Genomic DNA, 12414 nt, shown 5'->3' with positions numbered 1-12414 from the left:
TCTCACACACACAGCAGATGCCTACAGAATCAAAGTACTTGTTTGCCCTTCTTTTATCCATTGCACGTGGAGTGTACCTCCATAATTTGTAATCACATATCGCGTTGAAAGAAGGATTAATGGATCTGATTCCAAAAGAAAGCTGTTACATTAAGAAAAATGACCATGTTGATTACAAAATCATGTATGCATTGAGGATATAGAACAGGTTCTCTTAATAAGTTGGGTCCTAGAGAATAATAAAAAAAAAAGAGTTGGGTATTACATGATTCTTGGGTATTACATGATTCTCTCTCAATTATTTCTGCTTATATGATTGATTCCATAAAACTACCACTCAAAACATTGTGGCAAAAAATGATTTTTTCTTAATTGAAAAAGGATATTGAGCCGTTCATTTTAAGTATTTTAAAGAAAAAAAGGGTTTCAAGGCTTAGAAGTAGTGTATTTTTGTAATACATATGGAGCCGTTTATTTTAAGTATTTACTGAGCTACCAAATTTGTACCATTTCAAATTTTATAATCATTGATGAAATTACATTTCTGGCCATTACAAGGTCCTCGAGGACCTTTTCCAATGGGTCTAAAATATGGCTATACTTTTCTTTGTACATATTAAGTCCAGTTGGCTTTACTAAAAAATCCAATCCAGTAGAAATGAGTATTCCAAAGTTAGAAAACCTTTTTATTGATCATCTCAATCTCGAGATCAAAGAATCTCACGTCATAAAAATAGTGCATCTCATAACAAGTATCTAGACCCTTTATTTTATTTTTGAATTTTAACACATCTTTTTATTTAATATATTGCAGTTCACATAACTTCATGAACCCAACAAAAGGATCCAAGAAAGAATTACACAAGGATAAGCTATTAAGACCATCTATATGCAATATTTGCAGGTGTTTATAGATTTGCTATCATTTATAAATTTTAAATTTTATAATTAAAGTTGAACTTCGATTTTTAAACTATTATAAATTCTCAGCAATATACATTCCAATAAATTTTAGAGGTACGTCTTAGGTGTGCACCTTGTACAAAACCTCACCCTTCATCCTTTTATTTTTTCATCAAATCTCAAGGCTCATCAAGTAAGCCGCATTCCTAATAATTACGTGGGTTCTTTTTCACTCTTCCATGAATCCTAGGCCGTAACCTAGAGAAAATAAAGTGTTTCTTAATCATCGGGACTTAATTTGTAAAGAGCCAAGTTTTTAAACAATCAACTAAGAGCCTATCTTTATATAGTGTCGAGAAATATGGTTTCAATATTGAAAATCTATGTGATAGCCTTAAAATATATTTTATTTTTATTTATAAAATTTAAAGCTTTAAAAATAAGGTAGATCAACATATCTCTGAAAACTTGAAAATATATAGTTAAAAAATGCATTATAAAATAATTTGAACATCAAAACAACCTTTTCTTATGAAATTTTTGAAATAGGCCCTAATTTAATTGTTTAGAGCCTCGGTTCTATATAGAGGTGACCTTTTATTGAGAAAGTAAATGAATGACCGATGCAGTGGCGCTGGATTAGGGTTTAGGGATGTTCCACCCATTCCCCAAGTTATTCTTTGGGAACTCCAGATCGAAGATCATCAAAGTGCAGCGGAGATCTACGATTTAGGGTTTTTATTTTAGAATTAATGGCGCCTCTTCAATTTGGGGTTTAGGGTTTCGACTTCAATGGTGCCCACAAAGAGGTACGTACTTAGAATGTATTTTTCCCTAAAATACATCACTGCAAATGTGGTGGATCGAAATAATGGTCGAATTGTAGCGTCTGCTTCCTCGGTTGAGAGGGCTTTGAAGAGTGGTTTTGAGTGTGGTCGCTTCTGCAACTCAAAGGCAGCCGCCATTGTTGGCGAAGTTTTGGCCATGAGAGCAAAAGTGGAAGGAATCCCTGAAATTTACTCGAATATTCAGAAGGAGCTCGATAAGGGTTTCAAAAATCATACAAAGATCTGGTCTCTTATCAATGCTCTCAAGAATCATGGGGTAAAGCTCATCGATGACAACCGCCTGTGAATTTGTTGAGTACTTCTCCTCTTTCCTTTTTTCTTTTATTTTTGTTTTTGTGATGCGATTTTTCTATTCAATTTGTGATGCGATTTTTCTATTCAATTATCTTACTTATGAGAGGGCTTCAAACATCCACCATGCGGTGATAAAACTTGTTACTGAACATATTATTAGTGGTGGAGTGTTGATCCAATTGAAATCTTCTTCTATTTTGACAGTAAGTTTAAACAGCTGAATGTTTGAGTTTAACAATGATCCTGAACCGAGCCGTGTTGAATCATTAACAGTTGAAAGTCCTTTCCAGTTCATGATTAAAGTGTGTGTATCGACATGTGTGGCTTTGAGGGTTGAACACTAATGCTATTTTTGATACTTTCCATTATTGATGATCTGCAAGAACACCACTTGAGTTTATTGCTTTTACACCTGAAATCCAAGGAGGCAAAGCTGAACATGAATTGAGAAGCCTTTCCGTTGTGATAGGTCTGTTTCTATATATTCATCTAAAAAACTGAAAATGTTGTGATAGGTCTGTTTCTATATATTCATCTAAAAAACTGAAAATGTTGTGATAGGTCTGTTTCTATATATTCATCTAAAAAACTGAAAATGTTGTGATAGGTCTGTTTCTATATATTCATCTAAAAAACTGAAAATGTTGTGATAGGTCTGTTTCTATATATTCCTCTAAAAAACTGAAAATGTTGTGATAGTCTGTTTCTATATATTCATCTAAAAAACTGAAAATGGGAGTTGATTCATGGTTGCCATGCTGTGTCTTTCCTTATCAGTATTGATAATTTTCAATATTGTTTTTTGGATTATTCATCAAAATTTCAATGTTTAAGCTCATTCTTGTGAACTTATAACACTAAGCATTTATGTTTCGAAGAAGCTATTGAGAAGACTCATCATCGTAGCTTTTTTTCCAATTATTTGGGATCGGTTATACAAAACCTAGTTTGTCCCTTCCCTGAGAAGGCTAAAAGGCAAATTAGCACGTAAATCATCTAAATGGAAAAGGAAATACTACAACAAAATTCAGTCAAGGAAAGGCAAATTAGTACGTAAATCATCTAAATGGAAAACGAAATACTACAACAAAATTCAGTCAAGGAATTTAAACCAAGGTAAGTGCTATACAAACTAACTATAATGGTAGTTGGTGCTCGAGGCCAAAGAAATCACAGGAAAAAAAAAAAAATTGTAAATGTTACATTGTTTATCGTAAGAATTAAGCAGGCAAGAAGCAACGGCTAGCATGAAAACCGTTAGCTAATTCTACAGCGTGACTCAAAGGCTGCCCTCTCTCACATGAAACCAAATACCATGTGTTTTGTGTGCAACGTAGTTAAAACATTTTTCTGGAAGGGGTTCTATAATCCTACAGACTACATGGAAACTGTAATCCCTAGGTTCATCATTATCCATTTAAATGATGGACCATGTGTGCAAAGTAGTTAAAACATTTTTCTGGAAGGGGTTCTATAATCCTTCAGACTACAGGGAAACTGTAATCCCTAGGTTCATCATCATGGCCATGGAAGGGAGGATGTGGGGCATTATGTCCTGGGGTGCCACTTTCTCTTCATCAGCTTTCATCATTTAGATTCACAGTGATGAACTTAAGGACCATGGTTATGCCTTAGTCCTCACAATTACACTTTGCATATTGAACCCTTTGCCAAAAGTCTGATCGCACGTAATTTCATTGCTAAAGGGATGGTGTTTATAGGACGGGTGCGGTTTGTGTAGAGCCTAGGCTCTAAACAATCAAATTAGAGCCTACATTGTCGTGAAATATGGTATCAAAACTGGAAATTTCTTTGATAGCCTTAAAATATATTTTCATCTTTATTTATAAAGTTTAAAGCTTCAAAAATAGTGTAGATCGAGAGAACTATGAAAACTTGAAAATCTTGAAAATTGACTGTCGAAAAGTGCGGTACAAAATACACTATTTTTAAAACTTGAAATCCATTTTTTTCTCATGTCCATGCATCTTGATGTCGAGATGGTGAATTTGAGGATATTTGGGCATCAAAACAATATATTCTAGTGAAATTCTTTGGGTAGGCTCAAATTTTAGAGCCTCGGCTCTACATAAACTTTTCCCTTATAGGAAAGGACCAATGGGTCGAACCGAACACCCAAAAAAAAAAACCATTGAAACATGAAAAGGTTAAGATCAAAGCAAAAAAAAAAACTTCAAAAAATTAGTCATAACTAGTAGACATATGAATTGGCCTCAAATATAGAGCCCAAAATAAAATAAAATAAATCCAATTTTTCAACTATTGGTTTCATTTAATAAGAGCACATATCCAAAAAAAAGTTCTATTTCTTATCGTGTAACTGAAAAAAGATCAAAATCATGTTTTCTTGAGAGAAAATAGATCAATGAAAGAGGAGAATCGAAAAAAATAGCAGAAAAAAATATTAGAAAAAACTAAAGTTTCTATATTAGAGATTTTTTATTGGGAATAACAAAGGTTTTAATAAACACTTATTCGGATCGAAATCGGTTGATCTGGATTGAGAATCGTTGTGGGCGATTTGATTCCTGTAATATATCGAAAACTGGACGATCCCTTCCCCTTTTAACTTGGCTGGTTCTGCCTAAAGAAAAGGGTGAGCCGCCCGGTTCAGGCCTGTTGTGACTTTAGAACCAGGCAAATCACCATGTTCACACATTTTAATATGTTCTTTTGTTATATGCTATAAACTCCATGGTCCCACACCATATATTTAAAATTTAAATATTAACCTCACAAGGGGCGGCAAAGATTATGAAATCACCCCTCTTGTAGTAGGCTTTAATAGAGGCTACCTCACAAGAAGGTGCGAAGATGCAGAGAACAATTCTTATCAAATTATTACAAATTTTTTGGTTTTACAATTGGAATTATTCGATCAATAATGCGTGAACAATGCTTATAAATCAACGTTGGGCCATTTATTTGAGTTTAAATTTGGATCAAATGCTTTGAATTTCAGGTTTCAATGAAGCCTTTTTTCTATTTTCTTTGAGCTATAAAATCATCTTAAAATTCGATGTCACAGTCTTTAAAAATCGGTTTAAAGTTTAAACGTCTATTTTCATCTAGGAGGAGTCATGTATCAATTGAATAAGGCATTATGGATTTTCAGATCTCATTTGGTTTTATTGTATAAGGCATTATGGATTTTCAGATCTCATTTGGTTTTTTTGTTTTCTTTTAAGCTCGTTTTAGACCCTTCCTTTTTTATTTTTTCTTTTTTTTTTCGTACTACATAAATCCTGTGCAAAAACAAGCTTAAAAAAACAAATTGATGAGATTATCAAACCGAAACGATTGAATCTTCAAATCAGTAAAAAAAAAAAAAAAAAAAAAAGTAACACCACAAAACCTGTAATATTTTGGGTCAGATCTTTTAACCACACCAGTTTGTTTTTATCCAAATTGATTAGATTAGGTGGTATAAGGACGGATAGCCTTTCAAAAGAATCAAATTTCAGTTTGGAGGATTTGGGGACGAAGAACTCATAATGGATTGAATCATGTCCAATCCGGTGTTGGGCAGGTCAATCACTTATTGATAAAAAAACGAGACTTTATAGCCTCTGTACTTTAACATCTGAATAAAGGCTGAAAAATGGGGCCCAGGCTGAAAAATGGGCCTTCGCACATTAATCTCAACCGTTCCACCTGATCCCTATCACCCCTTTCCCCGAGGGAACCATCGATGCAAGTAGAACCAGACCAACCAATTTGCAGTACCAACAAAAAATGGTCCATTATGATTCCCAATCTAGATTCACCAATTTCCAATTTGGATCAAAAAATTGGTTTCAAAAGTAATGCTAGCAAGTCCACAGGATTGGTACATCGAATGGTCTTAGGGGCATCTAGGTTGATTGTAAAATTTCATTTTTTGAAAACCGAAACTTGAGTCGCTTGCAGATCGGTTGAAACCTAAATGATAGTTCATAATATCCTTGCAGATCGGTTGAAACCTAAAGGATAGCAAGGGACCAAAATCCATTTCACACCACACACCCCAAACCTCAAAAGAAAAAATAAAATAAAAAAATGTAGAAATCAAATTTTCTTCATAATTGTATTTTTTTTATAGCAACAAGGTGACTAGTCTTGGGGATTTTTGCCATGCCCTGTTCGTTCATGAACATCTGGGGTGGGCATAGCAACCAGAATCTTAAGAGTTTGAAGCCCAAGACTTATTGTGTCAATGATATAATGGTGGGAATCATGATTCAGACAATCATGAAGTAGTTTGTTGTTCGTTTTGGTATTAGGTGGTATTTTGATTGTTTTATGTTTTATTTAGGACTATGTATCTATATTTATGATAATTATGTACTCTACTTTGACTATGACATGAATGTGTAATGGTCAATAGATACTCAAACAAGAAATAGACTATCAGTATTAAGGTATTTTTGATAAAATAATAGAAATTGATAATGCAATATCCCCATTTTTGGGAAACACAAAAAACAACCTTTCTAACACTTATTTAAAAAGCTTTTGAATTTTTTTTAAGGCCGGATCCGTCCAAAGCAGCCATGCACTGAAATCGCATATTTGCTGATCCAAACCATTTTCCCAGATGACTGGTTCACCGCACTGATCCGGGTTTTCAAACATTGTTTGAAACCAAATGGCAACATTGCACAATATCCATACTAAATAGGATGTGGAAAGAGGTTTTCGAGTACAAGTATATACGCAATCTTGTATTTTTTTCCACAAAAAAATGTGGCTGGTTTTCTCCTGCAAACTATTAATTGGGAAATCTCAGACTTCATTCAAAATAAAACGTTTAAATTTATTCAAAACAAATGATAAATAAGAAATTTTCTGAGTCATTTTCTTATTGTCTTCCAACTTGTTATGTTTAGAAAGAGCGTGTCAAGTTGTTTAAATGTAATTGACAGGAACATGGAGTGATTTTAAGAAAGACGCTATGTAGGTTGTGTGTTTGGGACCCTTTCAATTTTAAATTCAAACCACCTACTACCGCTCTCTTCCTTGCACGCTTTCCCCTCCGTCCTCACTCCTACCACTAGTCAGAGAGAGAATATGTGTGAAGAATAAGAATGTGAAAAAAAAAAAAAAAAAAGTTTGAAGAATAAGAATAGTTGAGAGAGAAGAGAGAATGTTTGAAGGAGAAGTATAGTTGAAACTTGAAAGAGAGTGACAACACTCCAAAAAATATAGTTGAGAGAAAGAGAGAGAGAGAGAGTTTTGAGGAAGAAGATAGATTATTCAATTTAATTGGTCAAAAAAATGTGACCCATTATTTTCAGTTTATGTAATCCCTTGCTTCTCATTCAAATCACTCGATTCCTTGCGTGCCCCATTAATCGAATTGTTTGGATCACTGTCCCTTTGCCCTTGATCAACCCATCTAGCTCGATCGATGGCCGGGACATAAGGTGGGGCAATTTAGCTGATTTCTAACATTGAAGGATATATATTTTTCGTACTTTTCCTCTTATTATTTCCTCCCCATGTGAAGCTCTTGTCTTTCACGTATATTCCACACCCACCACAACTTTGTTTCTTATCCACAAAGCAAACCAAAGACTGAGTTACAGAATAAAGAAGCTCATCCTATTGTGCTGATTTCTCAAGCCTAGACGCCATGGGAAGAAAAGGAGTTCTTGCTTCGTGTTTCTTTCTCAATTACAAGACTGATAAGGCCAAGTCTTGTTTGGTCTTCTCATTCTATGACTCTCTCTCAGAGGCCCTGCTAAGCCTAAGAAACTCGCTGGGGACTCGAGCTTTTGTTGACCTACAGTGGTGCGTGCAGGCCATGAAAATCCTAAGCACCATGCACACAGGGCTGCTCCTATTGTTGATAGATAACCCAAGCCTAAGGCAAAAATGGTTGGACCAATACATGGACCACACTATCTTCTTGCTAGATGTATGTAACTCCCTGAAAGCGGCAGTTTCCTCCCTCGAAAAGTATCGGTTGTTGACCGAATTTGCAATTGAAAGCATAAAAGGACACACTCGAGACCCTGAGGTGCTTGTAATGGAGATGCAAAGGTTGACAATGAAGAAGAATGAGCTTCAAGGGTCAAAGAGTTGGGCTAAAATGGCAGTTCATAGGTGTGAAGAGTGGGGAGTTCCCCCTCTAAGGCTTTCACATGTCATGAGAGATGCACAAGGAGTGGTGGCCATGGTGGCTTCACTACTTGTCTCAGTTGTGGTCACAAGTGGGGTTCATGTTGGAGGAGGTGGGCACCCCATAGGAGCTTTAGATCCAGCAGGGTCCACCATGTTCACACAAATGGGGGAAGACATGTGGAGGGAAGCAGGGTTGTTAGAAGAGGTGGAGAGGGTGGAGAGTGTGGTAGAAGAAATAGGAGAAGAGTTGGTGGGAGGTTGGGTTGAGGATGAAGGGAAGCTGTGTGAGATTGTTGAGGTGTTGAAGAGGAGGTCTAATCACTTGAAGGAAGGTTTAGAGAGGTTTGAAGGGGTTGTGGATCAGGTTTTTAATGAAGTTGTAGATGGTAGGAACAAGATACTGCACCTATTTGGTGATGGGACATAGGGAAAAAGGTGGTAAGAGGTTGGGTTGAGGATGATGGGAACTTGTGTGAGATATTGGGGTATTGAATGGGAGGTATGGTGAATACAAGGTTTAGAGTGGTTTGAGGAGGCTGTGGATCAGGTTTTGAATGAAGTTTTACATGGTAGAAATAAGATTGCACTTATTTGGTGATGGGGCATTGCAAGACACTATTGGATTTAGGGCAAGTATTCTTACCAACTTCATGCTAAGCTTTGTACTATTTTTTGTAACAAATTGTGTAAGTTTTGGATTGTTGAATAGATTTGTATATAATTAATTACTATTTCCTTGAATAATCTAAAAGCTCTAACTTTGTGAGGATAATAAGAAACCTAGTTTCTTCAAAGTATTTAGGTTTCTTCGAAGTATTTAGGAGAAATATCAATTAAGGAATCAAAAGGATATTGCATGGATTAGCTTTTAACTTTCATTTCAATCTTGTACCTCCTCAAAAAGAATTTCAAATATACTTAAATTACCATTGTTCAGGGTTGAGAATCCCAATTAAACTACACTTCTTACCTTTGTCATCTAACTTTATACTCTTTTGCCTTGGGATGTGTGTGAAGAATTTGAGAGAGAGAGGGACTCTTTGAGAAAATAATTATGCCCCACACACATCTTGTGGTAGTTCTTTCATTATATATATAATGATAATACAATGGTGTAATATATACCTTCCTATCTTGTCATATGCAATATACAATTTCTTATCTTGTCATATGCAATATATAATTTCCTATCTTATTACTTTCCTATCTTTCATATCTTGTTGAAATTTTTGAATATTTCTAAATTGTATTTCTATTACTCCGCCTCAAACTCGGCTGGGGAGGCATTTGAACCCTGAGTTTGAAGCAAAGATCTCGAAAAATATCTCGTGACAAAGGCTTGGTGAAGATATCAGCTACGAGAGGAAATCAAACGTGTGATAAGAAATCCAAGAGTAACTCAATGTACATTTCCCGTGCATGGAAAACATGATTAACTATCATGTAAAGAGCACTAAAAGAAAGGCATGTTTATTCTGCAGTAGTGGATGCCATTTATCGGTATTCAGTTTCAGCACTGGAACGAGCCACAGTCGATTGTTTCTTAGCACTCCAAGATATACAGTTGGAACCAAGATAGGTGCAGAAAACAGTGGTTGAACGATGAGTGGTTGGACACCCAACCTAGTTTGCATCAGAGAAGGTATACAACTCAAGGGAACTAGTTGACAAGATTCTTATACCACATTATTATATACCATTGAGATAACGAAGATTTGGCTTAACTGCCTGAAAATGGGTAATTGTAGGTGCATGCATAAATTGACACACTGTATCTCTATACGAAAGGTTTGACCCTGTTATAGTAATGTAATGGAGTGCACCAACAATGCTCCGATAAAGAGATGGATTAGGAAATGGATCAGAATTCCCATGAATATTATTTTTCATTACCTTTAGTGTTGAAATAGGTTTAACACCGAGCATCGGAGCACGATCAAGAAGATCCAAAGCATATTTACTTTGTGAGAGAAAAATCCCACCTGAAAATTAAGATGCTTTTATGCCCAAAAAGTAGTGAAGAGATCCAAGATCTTTCATTGTAAATTCCCTTCAAAGTTGGAAAATGAACCATTATAGAAGATATGAATTATCACCAGTAACAATAATATCATCAACATAAAGAAGAAGAATAATAGTGCCTTGAGTAGAAGAAAATAGAGGTGAATCAGGTATGCTGCAATAAAACCCCAATGATAATAAATACGCATTAAATCGATCAAATCAGGCCCGAGGTGATTGTTTGAGACCGTATAAAACTCTTTCTAATTTGTATATATGATTTGAAAATTTTGAGCTCACAAATCTAGGAGGTTATCCCATAAATGCAGGTTCCTTAAAAAAACCATGCAGGCAAACATTTTTCGCATCAAGCTGTTTGATAGGAGAGTGATGCACAATAGTTATGGTGAACACAATCTCAATATTATCATGCTTAATAATAGGACTGGATGATTTAGAGAAATCAATTCCAGGTATGTGATTGTATCATTTAACAACTAGTATAGTTTTAAGTCTCTCTAGACTACCATCAGGCTTTAATTTAATCTTATAAACCAAACGAAAACCAATAACACTCATACCTAGAAGATGTGGAATTAGCTCCCAAGTTAAATTCACATCTAGGGCTTCAATTTTCTCTCCCATCGCATGATACCAACTTGAATGATCCAAGACAGATTTAATGATTTTAGGTTCATAAGGGATAACTTCGAAAGTAGGAGCACTTGAGATTGTAGCCATGGATGGGAGAATCCGAGGACTTCGAATACCATCTTAGGATCCTGTGGCCATGTGATGACGATGATACTCAGAGGCCGGTAAAATATTAGATTGGTTGGTTTTTCGAGTGGCAACATTTTCAGCATTATGATTGCGTATTGCATCATCCTAGACATCTTGGATTGGTATTCAGTGATGACATCTCCCTCTACAAAAAAAGTTGGAGAGTTATCATTGGTGATAAGCAAAGAAGGACCTGGGGGACTATATCTATCAAGGGCATCCCGTATGGGGTAGTTCATGGGGAACTGATGAACCTGAAGAGGAATGAGTCTGTATGTCAGGCTCATAACACTCAGACCATTTTACATAGGTGGGTAGCTCCCTTTGAATCTAAGCACTATCAAACAAAGAATTGGGGTTAGCATAAGGAAATATATTTTCATCAAATACAACATGTCTAAAGATATAGACTCATCCTGTAGGTAGATGTAGACATATGTAACACTTATATTAGACACTATAGCCCAAGGTTATACTTGGAAGACGGGGGACTAAATTTTTTTGTAGCATAGTCTTGAAGATATGGAAAATACCGAAAACCAAATACTCGGAGTGAGGAGTAGTCTAGTAAGCGTTCAAACAATAATGAGCATGGTGAATCAATTTTTAAACTGGTAGAGGGCATTTTGTTGGTAACAAATACTGCAGTATGAAATGCTTCAACCCAAAAAGGTTTAGGAATTCCTACATGAAACATCATTGTAAGCCTCAATTCTACGATATTTCCATGTTTCCTTTTAGCTTATTCCATTTTGCTTTGGGGTTCCCGGACATGATAATTGTAGCATGATTCTATTATCATTAAGATGAGCAATAAATTCTTTCTTAGCAAATTCACCACCTCTATCCTATTGAAAAACTCAAATTCTTTTATCAAGCCTCCTTTCAGCCGTACGAAGAAATTTCATAAATACAGTAAAACATTCAGATTTTCATTTCAAATGATAAATCCAAGTAAAACGAGTATAATCATCAACAAACACCATATAAAATTGATAACTCTGATTAGATAATATTGGAGCAGGGTTCCATAAGTCTGAATGAATCTTAAAGAGATGTTCAGTAGATGTTTTACCAACACTATTAAAAAGAAGCTTACAACTTTTTTCCATCTGACAACTAGCACAAACAGAATGAGATTTATTTCATCAACATTAATTAACTGTTTAGATCCTAAGTAACAAACAATTTTATTTTGAGGATTTCCAGGACGTTGATTTCTCATATCTTATGATGTTCTTTTATTCGTATTGGAGAATAAAGCTTGATTCACTTCTTCAAGTGCATATAATCCTCCGTTTCTACTCCCGTTGGCCAGAGTTCTCTCTGTGCTCATTTCCTTAATTAAGAAACCATTTGATGAGAACTAAAAATAGAAGGGCTATCTATTGTAAATTGACTAACAAATAAATGTTCTTTTTCATTTTAGGCTCCAAAAGGACATAGAAATATTGAATTT

The 12414-nt window shown here is 35.2% G+C and overlaps 2 protein-coding genes across 2 annotated transcripts; both read left to right on the top strand.

Moving 5' to 3' along the window:
• Window positions 1-1535: 1535 nt before the first annotated feature.
• Window positions 1536-2230, top strand: LOC18441051 (Ribosomal L18p/L5e family protein). The gene has a single exon (XM_006851175.4). The coding sequence runs from the start codon at window positions 1696-1698 to the stop codon at window positions 2035-2037; it is 342 nt and encodes a 113-aa protein (XP_006851238.2). The 5' UTR covers window positions 1536-1695; the 3' UTR covers window positions 2038-2230.
• Window positions 1536-8902, top strand: LOC18441037 (uncharacterized). The gene has a single exon (XM_088852093.1). It carries the CDS (start codon window positions 7681-7683, stop codon window positions 8596-8598), a length of 918 nt encoding a protein of 305 aa, XP_088708219.1. The 5' UTR covers window positions 1536-7680; the 3' UTR covers window positions 8599-8902.
• Window positions 8903-12414: the final 3512 nt, after the last annotated feature.

The sequence above is a fragment of the Amborella trichopoda genome, chromosome 11 (assembly GCF_054954075.1).
Source record: "Amborella trichopoda isolate Santa Cruz 75 chromosome 11, AtrichopodaSantaCruz75HAP2 v2.0, whole genome shotgun sequence".
NCBI lineage: Eukaryota > Viridiplantae > Streptophyta > Magnoliopsida > Amborellales > Amborellaceae > Amborella > Amborella trichopoda.
This window is presented reverse-complemented; position numbering and strand designations above follow the sequence as displayed.